The sequence below is a fragment of the Cebidichthys violaceus genome, unplaced genomic scaffold (assembly GCF_023349555.1).
Source record: "Cebidichthys violaceus isolate CVI_PGR_0920_01 unplaced genomic scaffold, fCebVio1.0.p SCAF_25, whole genome shotgun sequence".
NCBI classification, from domain to species: Eukaryota; Metazoa; Chordata; class Actinopteri; order Perciformes; family Stichaeidae; genus Cebidichthys; species Cebidichthys violaceus.
The window spans coordinates 7,335,997-7,356,734 of NW_027176428.1; the positions used below are offsets into that span (position 1 = coordinate 7,335,997).

At 40.2% G+C, this 20,738-nt stretch overlaps 2 protein-coding genes across 2 annotated transcripts in view; both read left to right on the plus strand.

The window, feature by feature from the left end:
- The first annotated feature begins 1,022 nt into the window (after positions 1-1,022).
- On the plus strand, positions 1,023-2,021 carry LOC137879562 (neurogenic differentiation factor 4-like). Its single transcript, XM_068720367.1, has one exon. It carries the CDS (start codon positions 1,023-1,025, stop codon positions 2,019-2,021), a length of 999 nt encoding a protein of 332 aa, XP_068576468.1.
- A 12,890-nt stretch (positions 2,022-14,911) lies between these two features.
- Positions 14,912-20,738, plus strand: part of LOC137879680 (zinc finger protein 385A-like) — a 34,306-nt gene continuing 28,479 nt past the window's right edge. Inside the window, exon 1 of the mRNA XM_068720583.1 lies at positions 14,912-15,319. Within this exon, the coding sequence (XP_068576684.1) occupies positions 15,292-15,319 (28 nt within the window). The 5' untranslated portion in view covers positions 14,912-15,291. The remainder of the gene's footprint in view (positions 15,320-20,738) is intronic.

A 20,738-nucleotide genomic window follows, 5' to 3' on the forward strand; every position in this document is an offset into this window, starting at 1 on the left:
GGACTGCTGAGAGAGAGTCAGAGTTTACAACATACTTATTATTATTACTATTATAGTTATCATTGGTAGATGACATATTACCCTCACTGGCTCCAGGTTAAATCCTTTACAGAGTTGTATAGCCAGGACTTTAGAAATACTAAAGTCCCCTGAAGCTGATGCTTGAAAATATGATCAACACCAAAAAGAAGAATTTTAAACGTTCCTATTATTTAGATTTTTATAAATTTGTATTCCTCCAACTGTTAACTACATTTTCTGTAAATTTGAATTGCTTACACAAAGGACAATGTGAGGTGTAGAAATACAAAATCCTTTATCTTGTATTGCCCTCAAAGTAATCACATTTAAGCTCTATTCTTAAAATACTGAAATCTCTACAAAATACCCATCATGTGTATATTTTAATTGTATGTAAGTATCCTGTTTGTTGCAACAACAAAAAAAATAAAAATAATGAAGACTTGACCTCAGTGTTCTCACAGCGGTAGCTCTAGTCCTGATCCCTTGCCTTGTCATAATTCTTTATCACAAACAAGCCAGGGAAGAGAAACTATTCAGTCAACTGATTTATGAAAAGCATCTTGAATACTACCAATCATTCAGCCTGCTGTTAACCTGACTACTAGTTCTATAGCATTACTGGCTACAGCAGTCATAGACAGCATCAATAATTTCTAGGTTTTTTAGACTAGTGGTCTATTCATCAGAAGTGAACAAAGTATCACATCCTTTAAGTAAAAGTATAACTGCAATACTTTAATGCATCATTGTTTGGTTGTAGCTAGGTGAGTTGGTAATTTAATGTATTGTAGTAAAGTTGTCATTATGTATCAAAAATCTAAAGATACAAAGTAGCTTGTAGGTGAGAAAAGAACAATATTTTCCTCTTTTAAGTAATGGAGCAGAATAAAATAGAAATACGTAAGTAAAGGCAAATACCTGCCATTCTTCTGCTGTGGTTGTAAGTGATTGCACAGCACATGTGTTTGACAAAGATGTTGTCTTGTTTCTAGAGTACCATGATGATTAAACCATATGTGAGACAAGGCGAGGGGGAGGAGGCCGTCAGCCCTCTGCAGTGGATGGATGGAGACATGAGCTCACCGGATGGAGACGCATCAGTCTCATCACACTGCTACAGAGATGGTGGAGTGAACCAACAGGACAGGGAGATGGGGAGTGAGGATGCACAGGAGGACGAGGAGGACGAGGAGGAGGGACAGGAGGATGAAAACGAGTCCAAACGACGTGGGCCCAAGAAAAAGCGGATGACAAAGGCCCGGCAGGAGCGATTCCGTGCGAGACGTGTAAAGGCTAATGCAAGGGAGCGTTCGCGTATGCACGGTCTAAATGATGCACTGGAGAGCCTGCGCACCATCATGCCATGTCACTCCAAAACACAGAAACTGTCTAAGATCGAGACGTTACGGCTGGCCCGCAACTACATCTGCGCTCTGTCCGAGGCCCTGGAGGGGGGCCTCTCCACAGAGAGCAGGGCCTTCATGGAGACACTGTGTAAGGGCCTCTCACAGCCCACCAGCAACCTGGTGGCCGGCTGCTTGCAGCTGGGACCAGCCCCTGGTGCTGGGATGAGGCCTGAGGACAGACACAGAGTCCGGCCAGCCCCTGCTCCTCTTGGTGGCGTGGTGAGCTACTCCTCTCCAGGACTGCCAAGTCCGCCGTATGGCACTTTTGACTCTGCTCACCTGCTTCACCTGAGGGCCATGAAAGGAGGAGTGTACGAGAATCACTCGCCAAATGAGTATAATGCCGGAGGAGTGGGGACCCCTCCATACGACGGGCCCCCTACACCACCTCTGAGCATCAGCAGTAACCTGATGCCCAAACAGGAGCCTTCACCCCACTACCCACCCTCTCACCACTACTCCCCCTCCCCTGTGGACCAGGGCCTGTATCAGACTCAGACCGGCTATAACGGACACTTAGAGGGGCCCTATGACTCCTACCATCCACAGCACATGCCCCCCCGACAGATAACCTCTGTCTACAGAGACTGAGACGGGTCAGGAGAGTTGACTCTGCTTCACCCATCAATTCAACCTGACTGCTCGTCTTCACTCTTTGACCCTTTATGAACACTGACTGAAGGATCGATCTCTCCCAGTAGACATTCTGCTCGCAGAGGATCTGTAGAGTAAAAATGGTTTGTTTACATGTGTGCACATAGACTAGTACTGCTTAACAATGTTAACATTTAAAAAAAAATACTTGACTAAAACCAACACAATTTCTTAAGACATTGATTACCAAATATTTTAAGGGTCCTAATAGGAAATGTTGCTTTGGCCATTTGGACCAGATGTCCTGTTACTGTGATACAAGCACTTCTAATTTAGCTTTGGTAACATCAGATATTCTACATAAATTAAAGGTATTTTTTATTTATTCTCTAATTTAATGCAGTGTATATGGACTTTGTTCTGATGTGCAGGTGTGTGTCTGGTTTTCCTTTTTGTACATATTTATGGACAAGACCTCTCTTTGTTTGCTACTTAGACTGATAGTTTATCTCTTATATTACTTTTGTGTCCTTTTCTTTGTTTATTACAGTATTTCATGTTTTGCACCCATGCACAACATATTATGTATTATGCTATGTGGCTGATCTTGGAAGCTGTTATCTTCTCAGGTTACTATTATGAAAAGTAATGTATAGTTTTCAACAAATTTGCATTGGATTCAATGTCATTTTTCTTTGTCTTTTTCATTTCTGATGTCTTTTGGAAAATGTGATGTTATTAAAATATTTTCAAAGTCAATCAGTCCATGGATGTTGTGTTTACTTTCCGCCCGACAGACAGACAGACAGACAGACAGACAGACAGACCGACCGACCGACCGACCGACCGACCGACCGACCGACAGACCGACAGACCGACAGACCGACAGACCGACCGACCGACAGACAGACAGACAGACAGACAGACAGACAGACAGACAGACAGACAGACCGACCGACCGACAGACAGACAGACAGACAGACAGACAGACAGACAGACAGACAGACAGACAGATAGATAGATAGATAGATAGATGGATAGATTGATGGATGGGTGGGTGGATAGATGGATAGATAGATAGGCATACAGACAGACAGACTCATACAACAAAATCAACTCAGCATCACCAGAGCGAGCAACTTTGTTTTTCATTTTTCTCCACAGATCTCTGTGGTTTAGCTTCACTAATCCGTTGGCCGTCTTTTAATGAAAGGACGGATGTGCGAGGCAGGATTGTAAGATAAAGATTTATGATTAACATGGCTGCCCGGCCATGCAGGAGTTCTTCTTCACTGACACAGGGACAGCATAATCCTGTCCTGACATCCACCCAGACCACAACTTAACACTCACATATGTAATAAACACATGTCTGTACATTTACACCGTTGACCTTTCATATATACTGTACACATACATTCAGGAACGTAAAAATGTGTAATACTGTATCTAGATAAAGATTTATGTGGTTGGAGATATCTGACTTGAATCCGATAATTGAAGTAATAGTAATAAAAAAATATTAAGTGATAAAAGGTTGAAAAGAGAAAATTATAGAGCAACTGACTGAGTTGAAAAATATAGGTAACTCTCAAAGTGGAGACAACAATGAAAAAAACAACAAAGATCTGATCTAAGAGCAGCCACTCGTGTTGATTCATGGTCCAGGCTGGTCAGTTTGAGGACCACCCACTGAGAGGTCAGTTAGAGGGGGTCACAAGGTCTCACTGGGTCATGGCTCAATGGTGGGAATGGTCTGAAAGAGTCATGGTCGCCAGTTGAATCATCTTTTTTTGCTGGTCAACTCATCTTCCACTTTATTTCTGGACAAACTGTTCACCACAGCTTTCCATTTAGAACAGTGAGTGTTTGGTAAGTATGATGTTAGATGTTATATTATGGATGAAATGTTCATAATCCTGATAAACACGGCGACGAACATCCCACGCTTGACCTGCGCTGAGAGAAATATATCACTTTGTTTTCACAAGGATTAGTATAAGCCTGTGTGTGTTTGTAGTGCATTTGCACTACTAACCAGGGGAACCAGGGACTAACTTTGTAGGGGCAGGATGAATAACAAAAACAGGGCATCTCTCTGCTCTTTGAAGTCACTGACTATCCTCAGACAGGACGTCTGACCCTGGATATGTGAGATATTCCTTATTTATCCACATGATAGATGATAGACCGTTGATAGACCAATGTTTTAGGGGGGGGGGGGGGGGGGGGGGACTGCCATTTCAAAAGGCCACTTTTTCCACCCACAACAAACAAAGGGCTGAATTCGCCCTTTTTGACCCTTGACCCCTCTGACTGTGACTCAAGATGATCTAAATGATGGCAGCAGAGATGTTTCATGTGCTACTACTATTTCACTTCTGTAAAAGCCATTTTTAATCTCAGCGAAGCACATTCCTTGTTCAAGGAACATTTTGGTAATATATTATTTTACAGGTCCATAATTTTCAAATCATTTACCAAACAAATTCTAATTAGTTTCCTGGCATTTTGGTGCTAATCATACAGTAGGAAAAATAATGATAATGTTCATTGCAAGTGTAACTAAGTCTTTTAGTCAGTGCACAGGTCATCTGATTTATCTACAGCTATACATACAATTCAAGATGTATGGAGACTACATTTTCCAATAATAAATTCAGAGTTACTTGAGTTTAATGAGAACGTCTTTCAAGGAAATTGATATGTTTCCTATAACTTAGCTCTGGGAAATGTTCAAGAAAATTGGGAAATTATGAACCCATAAAATAAAGCATTTTATATATTTATATATAATATATTTCTTTCATATTGCAGCTTCTTACAACCTGATTATTATCTGCAAGTCAACTACATAATATAATGTATATCCAGTGTATGTGTTGGATATGTATGTTTATGCGTGTGCATAACGCGTCTGTGAAACACACAGAAAAACATTGTGCGTGCATGGCTGCCTTATTTGGGATAAAACAGTATTAAGCAGCTGATCGGAGCTCAGTGTCTGAATGGTTGCATTAACTCACTAATCCTGAAGGGAGAGGGGCAGTCGGGGCAGCAGCTCATCATCTCCTCTGCAGCACAACAGTATGCAGTATTATTGTGCACTTAGTCCACAACAAAGCATCCGATGGAGCTAAAGACTCACTCAGGGACTAATAAAAGTATCTTAATTCAAAAGAAATTCAGGAAAAAGTAGTATCCTCTCCTGTTTATGCCCAAGAGGAGAGCTTTGACTATCGCAGATGCATTTGTTAGTAACTACTATATAAGGAGAGTAGATTAACACCGCCACCAAGTGGTGAAAGCTTTTTCTGAAATAAAATCACCAGCTGGATGAGAGATGAGCATTTGGCCACTAGGTGTCACTGTTACACAACTAGCTGTAACTGTGAAGTCTAACTGAGGCCTTCTTGAAATACTGTAGTGAAAAAAGAGAGACACGATCCTTCACTACTTGGCTTTTCTGAACTTGATGAGTGATTGAAATTCAGTTATCAGTTAAACACAATCTGCTGGGAAAACCTAACAGCCTTTTTAGTGTTCAAATTAAACATTTGACATTTAATTTGCACAAGGTAGAAACAAAATGAAACAGAAAAAATTAGGTGAAATTTCAACTGCTAAACACAGCGTGCTGGCAGAGTGAGTGAGGAGTGGGAATAAAATTAACCTATTTACATGTAAACTGGTTGATGGAGTGTGTTTGGATCAGAATAATCAGGCTAATGAAGGTACCTGGGGACTCGGTTCAATCAGAAATCTGCATGCTGTCCTCTCTATCCAGCTAGCAATCATATAAAGCTCTGTTATTATTTACCGTGAAAGGACATGAAAAAGGATTAATCAAGGAAATCTGACTGATTAAATCTTCAAAGGCAGCACTGAAGAGCAAGGACTAATAGGAAAGAGGGATGTGGTCGGTGCTTTTATCCTTGAGGTGGAAAACAACCAAGAACAAAAGCAGACAGTGCTCTCCAGGACTGCTGGCAAAGTGGGCTGAAAAGGAGCCAAAAGCGATGTTGGAATAAAACACAACCGGCTCTATTTGAAGTAAACCTTTTATTTGGGTTGAATCTTATTGTTTGATAAAAAATGTTTTGTGATATATGCCTTTATAGATAATGAGACAAGTGATTCTGTTTTTGTTCTGCAAAATCTAGAATCAACCACAAAATTGTATTAGTTGCATCATAAAAAAAAGTGTTGAATCCCCACAATATGAAAAGAAAGTCTGTAAAGTCAAAGGCTGTATCAATCAGTTAAAAAAGATGTCATATCACAAACATCTGAGACATTAATTGATAAGTCAGTGTGTCGACGAGAAAAACGAAATATCTCAATATTCATTTTCCAATTTATGTGAGCAATCAAGTACTATAGTATATATTTAGTATAAATTTGAGGTAGTTATACTTTGCTCCTCCTTTACTTCAACTCCACTACATATGATTGTGAAACCTTTTTATGCTTTTACACTATTTCTCTGACCGCTATAGTTGTTAGTTGATCTGACTAATAATAATTTAACATACAAAACAGATGAACATGTTCTAGTGTCTCAAGTTCAAGAACAAGAAAAGAAGTGCAGGAGGGAGATCATACAACAAGTTGGATAATGAATGCCAAAAATCGCTATTTTTCCAAAAACAGTAATCAAAAATACATTTCAATAATAATGTCAGGAAAATATAGCTTTTTCTTGATTGATCTGTATCTCTTAAATAACAATTCTGGGTTAATATGTGTACTGATGGTCAGTCATTTTGGGGAAGACAGTAAAGTATAACGTTGAACCAGTTCATGATCCTCTAAGGCAAGTGTCCAACAGTTGGCCATCTTTGACCTCCTTCTGAGAATAGAAATCCTGTCTGCCTCAATGTATAAAGTGTCTTATTTCTTATGGATTAAAAATTATCTGAGACAAATGCCAACCTGGGCAAAAGAATATGTGAACAGAGAGTTGTAAAAATGTAACTGCATTGTTGTGTCCTACGGTAGTTTAATTAGCTGGTTGAATGAGTTGTTTTGTCGTCCAAACAGCGCCACATGTCGAGGGGACTGGAGAACACGTAAACATTGATGAGACATTTATAGTTCAGAGGAAGAGGAAAGCAACATCCTGCATTTCTCTGCCGGATGTAATGGCGAGTGTTCTTGTAATAATTTTATTGCAGCGAGAGAGAGAGAGAGAGAGAGCGAGAGAGAGAGAGAGAGAGAGAGAGAGAGAGAGAGAGAGAGAGAGAGAGAGAGAGAGAATGGTTTAGAGAAGAGCGACCCTGAGGGGGAGGAATCAGTGTGTGTTTGTGTGTGTATGTAACTGTATCCCCTGGTGAAATGTGCTTACTGCTCCAGTTTGCTGTCCTTCCCCACTGTCCCTTAACCTAACCCCTACGTGGCATGTTGCCAGAGGGTGTTTGTGTGTGTCCATAATATGCAAATTAAATAAAAGTGAAGGTGTCTGCCTCAAATTAGACGAGGTTATGAGTTTACATGGGCATCTCTCTCTCAGAATTGTTACAGAGGGATCCTGCCAAGCCTGACGGGACGGTGCCATAACTGCTGTTACTGCTAGCATTAAACATCTCATTTACACAAGAGCACTTCACATAGCCTACTGAATGCCATTAAGATGTTCATATAGCTTTAATGGCCTGTACTTAACCTCACATTTATCCACCATATTCTGTAAGGTGAGTTGTAAATTGCAGGAGGCAGAGTAGAGCTTACTTCTTCTTCACAGGACTTTTAGCATATCAGAACTAGGCTGACATTTACTCGACATTGCGCCATGCGTTAGTCTCACCTCAAGCTTCGACTCCTGCTCTTCCTCTCCTGCCTCCCTGAAACAACCCTTGCAAGCACATTTATGATATCCAATCTGAATTTACACTTACTGGCAGCGGAGTGGAATCGACATGCTAGCACACAGGAGCCCAACGGTATCATGTTTGTGGATTTTGTGTGACTGTGTTCATTTCACAGCCATCCACATTTTAATTTCGTCATCCAAACTATTCCAGCACTTCACTTTGGGTGTTTCACCCGATGACAAATTGAACTGCGTAATGGGTGACTGAGAGGCTGAGAGTGTTTTGGATCAGCGTTTTAAAGAAGTTACCTCTTGATGTTTGATGCTTTTCTCTGTGCGATGTCACTGTAGAAAAGGAACTGCATCTTGAGGCTGTTCAAAAAAGTTGGGGATATATGTACATTTTCATTCACACTTTGCTCAAATTACTGTAACCAGATTAAAACACTTCATTAAAGAGTTTCCTAAATTAACTTAAGTGTAAAAATCAGTTTGACCACCTGGTTATCGTCTGACAGCCATGAGAAAATGTGTTATTAGCAGCAATAACAAAGGAAAATGTAAAATGAAAGAAGTTCATTAGAGTCTTATAATAGTGGGAAGTATGTAAAATGTCCTCCATCTTGGTATATGTGACTAAAAGATGCACTTACCAATATTTTTTATATTAACCACAGATCAAATGACTGTGTATGGAAAGAGGTGTCACTCTAAGTGAGATAATTATCACCCAACTCTGCAGTTCCCCTCCTCAACTCTACAGAGCATTTGTGTCTTTTAGTTTAATGCTTTGATTTTACAGCCTAAAACTTTACTTGACTGACTCTTGCCACTCTCATTGGCGTCATTTTCATCCTCAGCAGGCTGCTGTTTTTAATGAAAAAGCTATAATAAACCAACCGTTCACTACCTGCCCAGGAAACCACAGCGGAGATTTTAAGTTAGCAACTAGCTGGTGAACTAAGTAGAGCATTACGCAGCTATAGAGCCAGATATTTCCCCCAGGCGATGGTTGAGACAAAAACAGAGCTAATAGAGTGTGAATACTGGACTTTAAGGTTGCGTAGATATGCAAAAAATTATTGCTAACATGCTTGCCAAAACAACTTCATATGGTGATAAAATAGTAAGTCAGTGTGCTCCAAGTTGACAAAAAACAGATTCAGGTTGAAGACATTGACATACTGTATATGCTGTTGTAATTTTATTTCTAGATAATCAATTGAGAAACAGGATAAGGATAAAATAAGCAAACATGAACTTCTGTTTGCTGCTTAAATCGAGCAAAACAAAGAAACACAAAAATGAAATAAAAATTCAGGACTTTACCTTTTCTGTCCCTCACACAGTGTGATATGTTGTGTTTCTAAATATATCAGAATGTTGCCAATAATGTACAAACTACTGTGCCTTTGCATTGTTAAATTTCTAGAACATCTTAATAACTGAAGTTCTTTTATGCAAATGCCTCTCTTTTAATCCACTTCACTTTGTGACCTTTCTGCCAAATTTGCATAATCAAAATACGAAAAGGAAGACCAAGAACATGGATTGCAGTTTTAGGACTACTTTTTTCATCTGGCTAGCAACTCACAAATGTGCATGTAATCAAAAAGTTGTGTGTGTCTTTTCCCCCTCAGATATACAGCAGCATTGAACCATGGTTTGACAGTTGTGTGACTAAGGCACATTTTGTCTATTGTTTATTCGAGCCATTTAGCATATCTGAGAAAGAAACCTGTTGGGCAGAGTCATTTGTGTGGGTACCCATTTCCAAATCAAACAAAAAAAGAAACAACATATCTGCCTGAAAGCCATTTGTTTCATCTGCCAATCATAATTCCCTTTGCTTCACCATGTCAACATTTGCTTCCTCTCCTTCATGTCTCTCAAGTTTCAACGGCTTGCCACCTTCCTGCTCCTCAACAACACACACACTTAAATCCTTGATTCGTCTGATCTTCCACCCGTCGCTGGGTACCCCTCCTCTCTGTCCTGCCCCTCCTTTTCCTTACACTCTCTCTCTCTCTGCCTGTATCTCCCTCCTCCTCCTCACATATTAGGTTCCACCGTCCTAAGAGGCAGAATTAGCCTCTGGAATCTCGTGCACTTGTTTCTTTCGCTCCCTGGAAAGAGCATACGGCAGGAAGAAGAAGAAGAAAAAACACATAAAGAAAACACAGAGAAACAATAGAATAGATAAAAATAAATCTGAAAAGAGAAAGAGACTGTGAGGAAGATGAAGAAGCTGAACATCAAGCCGCCTGCTGTTTGATGCAGCTACACTGAGGGCATGTGGCTGCCAGTGTTGTGCATTTCCCTCTCCGCTCTCCAGCTGACTGGTACAAGGTCCGTGCTCATGTCGCTCAGTACTACTTTATTTATCTCTTCACAGTAACTTGAGCGTATTTTTACTAATTCCACTCAAAGAGGACCTCTGTCTATATTACCTTATGCTGGCTGACACACTGACGTTTGGACTCTCTACCGGAATTTGGAGCTTGTGAAGAACAGAGGTGACCAATGTGGGGCTCAGGTAAGATTATCACCGACGACTGAGCGATGCAAAACCACCCACAACTCTGAGCATTCCTTCTTTGATCACCTTAAAATGAACCAAGAGGTGGATAAGCCAGGATCCCCTCATTATTGCAATATTCTGAGCAGAAACAAAGAGCGAGTGACAGTCTTCGACAAAGCTTTGAAGGTTTCTCTCTTTGATGAAAGTTAGGGCAGTCTCTAACAAACGTCAGCACTCAGTGTCAGACAAGAGTTTGCACTTAGACCTGGTCTGACCCCCAACCTTTTACATACATCATTGGTATGATGCAGGGAAGGAATGATGGAAGAAGGGAGGGTGAAGGAGGGAAAAGGGAGAAAGAGTTTAGGCTTAAATAGAGAGGGCACTGTCTGTGCACTTTCTGACATTCCTGGCCAAATTGTCCTCTTATCAGCATCACAGCAGGATGGAAGAGTTTGGCAGACGCAGGAGAAATAATGTGCAATGGGTGATGAAGTGTTAGAAGTTTTCTGTGTTATAAGCTCAATATTCAAATGTGCTGGAAACCTATATTCAATGCAATACAAGGAAGGTATGTCGCCCAAGGGAGACTTGTAGTTGGTTGAAAAGGGGCTAATAACATTACAGGGAGTTATGATTCCTCTTCCTCTTTTGCAAGATTCAAACAATTGTCCAGTGGCTTAAGTTTGTTGATTAGTTTAAGTTTAACTAAAAAACACTGAACCTTTACTAGGTCATATACACATGTTGTATGTTTGGACTTAAAAAGAAGCAAATTAAGTATAAAAGGAAGTCATGAGACGTCAGAAATAAGTCATTAGTGCCTTTCAAGAATTAACATTGTTAAATCCCTCCCTGTAAACATAACATCCGTGGAAAGTGTGTTCCTATATTTGATAAAACAGAAAATAATCTTAATTCAATATCCACTTACTAGCATTTCCTGGGGCATTAAACCAGTTTCATCGTCTTCTTCCGTACATGGAGTTGACTCATGTGATCATGTGACTTTGAACATGTGATTAGAGGTGGTCCTATTGGGAGGGGGGGGGGGGGGGGGATTTTAACACCTGTCTCTGATGTTAAAAGCTCCAGAAAAAAATAGTTAGAGGATCCTTAAGTTTTTTCCAATGTCAAGAATACATTTTCACACTCACATTTCAAAAATAAAACTGCAGTTTTGAATCAAGTTAAATTGTTATCTAACATGTATTTTTGAGGATATTCTGCTTTATGTATAATCTGTATAGCAAACTAAAATAGTTAGAGGGACGAGTACCAGAAAGAAAAGTGCATATTCTTAGTTAACTCGTAGCTTAGCTCATACAGTTTTTATTCTTTCAAAGATTTTTTTTCATGACAAATTGACAACAATTTATATTTACACATGTTCGAAAATATAAAATGTGTTATCTTTGCCAGGAGAGCCATGCATTCGGTCACATGTGCGTCTGTGTGTGGGTGTGCCCCTCTGTCTCCGTCCACAGACAATCTCGCTTTTTGTATCTATCTAGCAATTTTGGCTAATGTTTAAGGACCTTTCCTGATTGCGATGACTCATGCTTTCTCAAAACACATTTGCTTACCTGTTTATCTGCCACTGCCATTGACTGCCTGCTGGCCAGCGGTTTGCTGTGTGTTTGGCTAACAGCTAACAGAACTAGCAGTACACACACTGCTGTATCTCTCAGTAGCTGCACGTGGGCAGATTTATTTTGGCAAGATTGAATGACTTGTATTAAACGACAACTTTGTTGTGTGTGTGTGGATGTGTGGGTTCCAATCTACAAAATTTGAATTCCTGAGGTGCATTAAACAGTCGCTATGCTCTGTGCCCGTTGCTGCCCTCACTCTGCCAGGACAGGAGAAAAACACTGTTGGTAACTTTACATCATATCGATAGTTTGCTGCTTTTAAAGTGTGTTTAGACCTGAGCCTAAGTCTTAATGCTCTGACCACAAAGCACAAACAGCAGAATAGTAAAACTAGTAAAAAAAAAAGTCACAGCATTGAGTTAAAATATTGTTATCCATTTTTGTAGTACTTCCCATAATTTGATTGTGCAGTGCAATATTAAATCATACTTGTCATGCAGGATAGAATATGGCAGTAAGTTATTCGTTAAAAAGTTGCTTTCATCTCCTCACCTGTTTGGCCACTTTAACCTGTAAGTTTATGATTTAACACAATGCTTTAAGCCGTTTATACATAAAATGAAGACTTCATTAAATGTTAGCAGGACTCCTCAGGACTCACTGCTAACGATCAAGGCTAAAATTAGAGTTCAACAAGGCTGTCGACACATTTATGGCCTCCTGGGGCAGAATGAAGGATGACAGGATGATTGAGGTCACATGCACATAATCACACGCACGCACATACACACACAGGGCTACTGACCGTACAGTACTGCGCACTACTTACAACCCTGATATAAACGAATCATTATATCTATGTATACTTTTATATGCAAGAGGGACGTTTATTTTTGAGTGACAAGAGGAAAGTAATCCACCTGTACTGTATATCCTCTGTACTGTACTGCTAAACATAGTGAAACTGTTGACCAGAGAGCACGCTGCAGCATTAGCATACAATAAATTACTGTCCAAAATAGTCCCGCAAGACAGATTCTCTTTGCAAAATGTAATTTTAATTTCTATTTCCTGTACAAGTTTTAAGTTTTAACAACTTTATTACTAAACCACATCATGCTTTGCTTTGAAAAATGTGTGTTGAACAATGGTACAATAAGAGCTCAGTTCAAAACCCTGACTAAAAGCTATACATCAATCAGTTGGGATTTTTTTTTTAATTGTCTTATAAACAAGCCACGATGTAGCCAATAAGGCAGTGTTTGGCAAATAGCAAGCAACCACTTGGACAAACAAAGCCAAACTTTACTCTTTTATAGTTCGACACCTCCACTCATTCCTTTCCAAGACTGCGGTAACATGAGCCGCTGAGTTCCAAACTCTGGTAACCCCGTTCTCCTTGCTCAGAGGCCATCCTTACCTCGATAACACTACTTTCGGAGCAACAGAAATCATGGCGGCTGACGGCACCATGGTTTTGCATTCTGCGGCCCACGTTACTGCAGTTTCACAAATGTTTAGTAAACTACGGTGGCGTTCAGGTAATGTAAGAAAAGATCCCCAGAAATGCTACACACTGGCTGCTTAAGTGCTCTGTTATCTATCAACGTGGCAATAACATTTTTAACCCAAACACAGTTTTTTTTCTCTGAGAAGTGTATTAATTAGTGAACATCTTACCAGCCTTACCATGCATCACTAAAGAGACACACATGCAGAACGGTGTGTCACCCGAGTCCAGTGGTCCGATTACAGTTTCCCATGGTGACATCCATTAAAGTCATGCTGTGTCTGCCCCTTCACCCTCAGACAGCCACATTAGCACCTGGCCCATTGGCCACAACAATACACCTACCTGCATTATTCAGCCCGAGTCAACTAATGAGGGAACCATACCCCTCTCTTTCACACAAACACACACACACACACACACACACACACACACACACCATCCTGGGTTCACACAAACTTAAACACACACATCATTATCTGATTCACTGGATGTATTTATTTACTATAAACTATGTAGAAGTAGATCACTTCATGTTGCTTAAAGCTGGAGGTCATGCTACATGATCTTGTGGGAAAAAGTTTGATGAAGTCTTGAATATACATCAGCTTTAAATACATTGAACTAGTAGTAAGTATTAACTAAGCAAGCTTAGTTTTTGAGCCCATTCAGCACTCTCTGCCTGTCAAACAGCTGTCTGCATGCTCCTTCATCCTCCTGCTCCATCACATCTTACACATTTCCTCTCTTTACACTTTCATCCTCAGTCAGTCTGTGTTAACCTCAATCTCTCCTCCTCTCCCTTCAATGCTTCATCTAGTCTCTCGAGCTGTCAATCGCTATCGCTCTTCTCTGTCTGCTTTTCTTTTATTGCTCCATTCAAACAGTGGAAAGGCAACTACAGTGTGAACTAAAAATTGAACACCCAACCCTCAAAACACACAAGTAAAAAGGGAGACCAGAGCATACATCCAGAGCATACATCCAGAGCATACATCCAGCCTCATATGGGGGGATGGGGGGGTGTTTTGAGGGCAGGCATGTTTCACATGCCGTCGGTGTGAGGCACGAGGCAGATTGAGACGAGGAGAGACATAAGAGAGAGAAAAAAAACGTCAATAGTAAACAGCAGAAAAAGGGTGACAGAGGGAGAGGGTGAGCAGAATCGACAGCAGCATTATCGCTCTTCCTCCTCATTCAAACACCCCAAGAAAATGCTCAGCACCGACTGTTCTCATTGGCCAAGCCTTCGGCCAATCGCAGCACAGGAATGCAAGGTGCCTTTAGGTTATACCCAACCCCAAAATATGAGAGAGAGAGAGCGAGAGAGAGAGAGAGAGAGAGAGAGAGAGAGAGAGAGAGAGAGAGAGAGAGAGAGAGAGAGAGAGAGAGAGAGAGAGTAAGAGAGAGAGAGGCTGTGGTGCAGAGGTTCATTCAGTGAAGCAGGGCTCCATCTCAGCTGTATTCTCTGGTGTTCTTCCTGCTGGAGTGAATATATAACAGTGAATATATTACAGGCTTCCTTGCAGTAAATTGCGTGCGTGTTGTGTTGCAGTCGGGGCTGCTGCTGTGCTCCTCCTCTGGCAACAGCTGGCTGAGCAAGAGACGCGTGTCGAGATCTGAAGGAGAAGCATCTCATGTGGACGAGGGGAACGGAAGAGACACAGCGTAGGGATGCAAATTGAAGGTTGTGATGCTGGGACGCCTTTTTTTGTCTCACTCTGAGTTTTGAGAGCCAGAGAAGTGGATGCTTCAGGTTTGAGTCACATCCGTAGCTGATCGAGGGAGAGAGGAGTCAAGCAAGAAAATAACGTGTGAAAGAGAAGTTGATGGTGGACATCTACAGGATGATCTTGGGTAAGACTAAATCATCAATCCTTTCTCTCTTTGCTCATATTGATCCGATTGATTTTTTTTTTTTTCTCCTGTTTCATTGCTGTTCTGCCAAGGTGATCATGCATCTCTGGCACAAACTTTTGGCTGCATATGCTGCTGTCGCTAACTTAGGTTGCGTCTTAGATGATGCGTTTACTTGATCACTTAGTCATGATTAAGAAAAAAAAGACCAGTGAATGATAAAAGGGTTGCTCTCCTGTTGCCCTCATGAAATGTCATTCTTATTAATTTGGGTGTTAATGAATCCTGCCGTAATCACTTTTATAATATGCATATGCACATGACTGTCTCTAGAGTTCATGCCCTATTTGCACATACACAAAATACCATTAAAAGAAATGCAAAATAGACAGAAAAGTTCAAAAGGCCATATCACACAGTGGACCTTCCTTAAAAATAGCTTTAATAGCTTCAAAAACACTGAAACAAACCTTTTAGTTAAAATGTAACAAAATAAAAGATTACTCAAAGAGTATAATTTATATAGATACAGTAATATGTAAATTAGGTTTACTTCTTTTCAAAAGCATTTAGTTATCTAAGTTTAAGCATGTTGATGTTTATCAATATATAAACAATATATTAATATTACAGAAGTAGCTGCTCTATGTGTTCTGTCTTATTAAATTAAATACACAAGGGGGCATTATTGCAGAGTTAACCTAATAACATGCACATGGTGTACAGGATTTTTATTAAAAGATTAAAATGTTGATTCTTGGACATCTTAATTTATTTTTTATCAACATGACGCAGTCCTAAACAGTTGACTTTCACATTTTCAGTTTCAACATCTTGTCACTTTCTGAATATGAATGCTTGCTTCTTGTCTTAAATTTGATTAACTACAATGACCTTGTTCAATGTACGTCTGTGTTAACTAAATATTTGACTACTTTATTTTTGTTTGCTTGTTCTCACCCCTGCTTGAGTCTTCCTGTGATCTGAGTGTGAGTTTGAGCTTGTGGTAATCCCTCCCCAGAGCTGAAGCTTTAACTCTGTATGCATTAGACACTAAACACACTGACACCAGATCACAACAACATGGGACGATAGGGTTTTATACACTGTATTAGTTTCCTTTAACTGAGATAGAGATGTAAGTCCAGAGACCAAAATAGTGTCCATGAAAGGCGATGATAGGGAGTGTTGACAGGAATAGATGGAAGAACAAACACGGAGAAAAAGTCTACTCTCAGTCTGTCCATCACCAGAGAAATCTCTCCATTCACCGACATCTAAATACTGCATTTCTTTAATGAAAGGCCAAATTCAAACACGTCGACACAATCAGCAGTGGAGTATGAAAGAAATGTGCTAAAGCAGGCTCATCTCCCTCGGTGCAGAACAGTGTGGAACGCAGTCCAGTAACTTAGTGATTTCTATGATGAATATTTCAGACCTAGAGGATTGAGGTCTTTATTTATTTAAAAATGGGCCAAAGCTTCTTCTAGTCTGATGCAAAGACCTCACTCAGCACTATGAAAAAACATCCGTGGTTTGCATCAGTGTTCACTCAACCAGTATGAAGCAATCCATACACACAAAATCTCCCCACTCATCAATGTCCTCCAAAGAATCACAGGTGCATGTTGTCTCTGATAAACAACATGACCTTTGAATTGAGGCAATTCAGCGAGGGATGAAAAGTATTGACATTTAAAAAAGAGAAATGCGCCTGTCACTCTGTATGTTTGACAAACTGACACATATTTCATACGTCTGTGAAGCTGGAAACTAAGTCAAGGAACACAGCAGCAAGAAGGGAAGGTCAAATAACGCTAAAGCTCTATAGTTATAGTATGTATACCATATACAGTCTGTCTGACTATATAGAGCATTTGTCATTTATAAAACAACCTGTTTATCTACAACAATTTAAAGAGACTATGTGATTATTATCTGTTAAACAGAACGGAAAAAGATGATTAACTATTATTAGCAATCCAAAACCTCTTATTGGGTGGATGGACGGGTAAACAAAGCACGTCGGACACAGGACACGTTTTCCATTCACTACCGACAGTCAACATCAACTGTGACCACAGTCTTCATCTGACCTTACGCTGGGATCAGACTACATGAGCCTGATATTGGCCTAACCAATAGAGCATCTGGACCACCTCATGATGTCACCAAAAAAATACAAACTAGAGTCAAAGATTTTTCTTGCCTTCTCTCACTTAGTTTGGCAATTTATGTGGAGTGTCCTAAGACCCATAGAGCACAATGTGGTCCTCTGCACACAACTGTAAATATGGTGAAGAGAAAGATGGATGATGCTATCAGGACGATCTGGGAAAGCCATCGCCACTCCATTTCAATTACCTACAGTGTGCATGTCCTGCAAGTTGTGAAACACAGCGAGCTGTGATTGGTCAGGGCATGTACAGGCTACAACATGTAGTTACTTTTACTCTGAGTCAGGGCATCGCCAAAGTTATTACAATTCATCCTATGGGGGACATGGAAGTGACAAGTGAATTCAGCCAAACATTGAGACATTTTCTTCAAAACAAAAATGTTGACATAGTTCTGTCATCAGGGTTAATCCTCAATTCTATTGTTAATCCAACCAATTGTTGAGATATTGTAGTGGTGGACCCTTGAGTTATGTCACTAGCATGAGTAAAAATTATGTGTATTCTGATCCCAGCATTTACCAACTAGGTTAACAATCACATCAATCATAAGAGTCCTACAGGACTGTATCTAATAGTTTTGGAAGGTAAACTATCTTGTCCTGCTCATATGGGAGTCAGATCACAAAATGTCCACATATATTGTTTTGGAAGGCAATGGCAAAAACATATTTGTCATTTAGTGTAGAGGACTTGCTGACCAGTGCTATACATATTAGAAGGCCTTGAAACCTGCTGCACAAAACACTTGTGTAATTTACTGGTTTTAAGGATGGCAAAAATGGCAAGAGGGCACATAGGCTAAGCATAAAGTCTCTTTGTTGTTCTGTAGGTATGCAGACCACAGCTGCATAGGCCACCAGCCTGACTCTACTCCTGCATAAACCAAGACCAAGCTATAGCATAAAACCACACTCTGGCCTTCAGACTCCAATCAGCTCCCAAAATGTAGCCTGTAATTTCAGTTTCTGCAGGGAAAAACACAATAAGCTATATGTAGATCAGCTGCATATATTCTCTTTTTTTTCTATTTTGATTTTCCTGTCTATTGAAGATCAAGTGCGAATTGCGTTTGTGTGCTCTCTATTGTTTAAAATCATAAGGACGTGCACCTGCCTTCTGTTCGTCTGATGCCATTGTTCTGTATGTGTTCACCCTTTTGCACATGTGCCTATGTGTGTTTGCTTGTGTACTTTACATGCTCAGGTTTCTGTAGGTCTGTATCCGCAGTGGTGTGTTCTGCCAGCTCCCAGCAGGTGTGCAAATGGTTTGACACACAGAATAAAGATGTGGGGCAGGACTGCAGGTCATGTTGACATGGTGGATCTCTTAATGGTTCTTACTTCGCTCTGTATGGTTTCATGCGGTATCGTTCTCAGTTTGCCTCAAACTATGCTACGTCATGACTGCTGTGTACTGAAAGAGAAAGTTGGCAGCCAGGTTCAGGTTGTTCCGATGCCTCCCTAAAGAGGTGAAGCCTGAAATGAGCTACAGACAGATATTCACAAGATCTTTATGAAACAAAGCTCTCCAGGATCCAGCATGGTAACATTCACGCAATTACCCATAACTCAAAGCCACAGATGGATTATATTAATATAATTTATCTTAGAAGTTTAAAAAATATACTGCTAAAATCAAATCTTTACTGTCTACCATCCTTTCGGTAGCTTAAAGGGAAATTCCGGTATTTGTAAACCTACTGTTGACCTTCATATTTTTGTCTATTGTGACTATTGCTTATGATAATATTTTAGTCAATGTGGATTAAGGCAAGGTGAGCTAACCTTCAACAGACAAAAACTAGACTTACAGTAACACTAGTCTTTGAGGGTGTGTTAAGTCAGAATGCAAGGCAACATTTAGACGTGGCATGGTTACATATGAAGCTCATGGAAAGAAGCAAGTGAACAGATGCAAAGTTTTATACTGCACGAACTGAGGCAAAGACGCATCTGCATGAGTTGCAAAATGTTTAACCAGTCCCCCAAATTAAAGAACATGTTATTTGCCTTTCAGAACGACACATTTTCTGATCTGATGCCCCTTACTATCTTGTTAAGGTTAGGGGACCTTTCTTCCCTGTGGTTACAACAGTAAACACTTGGTTCTGGAAAGATCGTGATCATGATTTTTTGTTTAAAAGTCTGACGGTTGGAAAAGGGGAAACTAACAGCGACCTCCTTTATTAAAGTCCAATGTTTTGTTGACCCATCCATCCATCTTAACCTCCTCCATATGTAGACTTTGTCATAACAACATTACCTGACTTGCTCCTGTCATAGTTACAACGGTCTCTAGAGGGCTTTAGCGGTTGAGCGAAAACTGGTATTGTTTTGGTGCCCTTGCTGAAACAACTGATGCTCATTCTTCTTAGGAGAATATTATCAAACAGTTTTATCTAGAGCAAAAAAAATTGTGTGTTTGAGTCTTTATGAGAAAAAATGTGGATGTGTCCAACATGTATGATAGTTAACATGTAGCATGTGTATGTGTATGTGCTTTGATTTACTTTTATATTTTACACATCTCTTGTCTATCAGTTTGTATGTGTTACTTTAATACTAGTCCATATAACCAATGGCTATTTGATCATATGGTCCTGTAAGTTACTTGTATTTAGCTTGGTTTATTATTATTATTACTATCAATATCATGAGATAATATTGTATACGTTTGAGGTGGAGGAAGGGAGGGAGGGAAAGGGAGATGGGGATTCTATTGTTAATGTAATTGCAAAGAAATTAACCATTTATGACCCGTCTTCCTAAGTTAATGTCTTAGTATTTGTGTAAAAACAAGACATGACATGTAGACAACCTATGGGGAGGGCAACAAAATAATCCAAAATTGTTCATGCTGATGTGACATTTTGCATGTGACAGCCAAAGGTTAACCCTTACAAGCAGCGCACCGAATGTACTGCTTCCTCCACTTTGACGATGTTACCATGAGATTTACAACATGTAAGCAGTAGTGTATATAGTTCAAACTGTGGGGAGAATAACTGCTTTATTCAGTTAACAGATGGCATTTTTTTCTGTACATTAACCTGCAGGTTAACATGGCTCTTTACCTCCTCTGGCCACCTTGGACTCACCTCAAAACATGCGGCTCCCTCCCCCTCCTCCATGCTTTCCTTCTCTTTCCACCTCATCTACCCCCTCGTCCAGACCTCTTTTCCTCGCTCAATCGAGTTGATCCACTAAGCACCATTGCCATCATTTCCATTTCCTTGC

Excerpts from the sequence above, each read along its gene's own strand:
- LOC137879562 (XM_068720367.1), top strand. The coding sequence starts at position 1,023 with ATGATGATTAAACCATATGTGAGACAAGGCGAGGGGGAGGAGGCCGTC.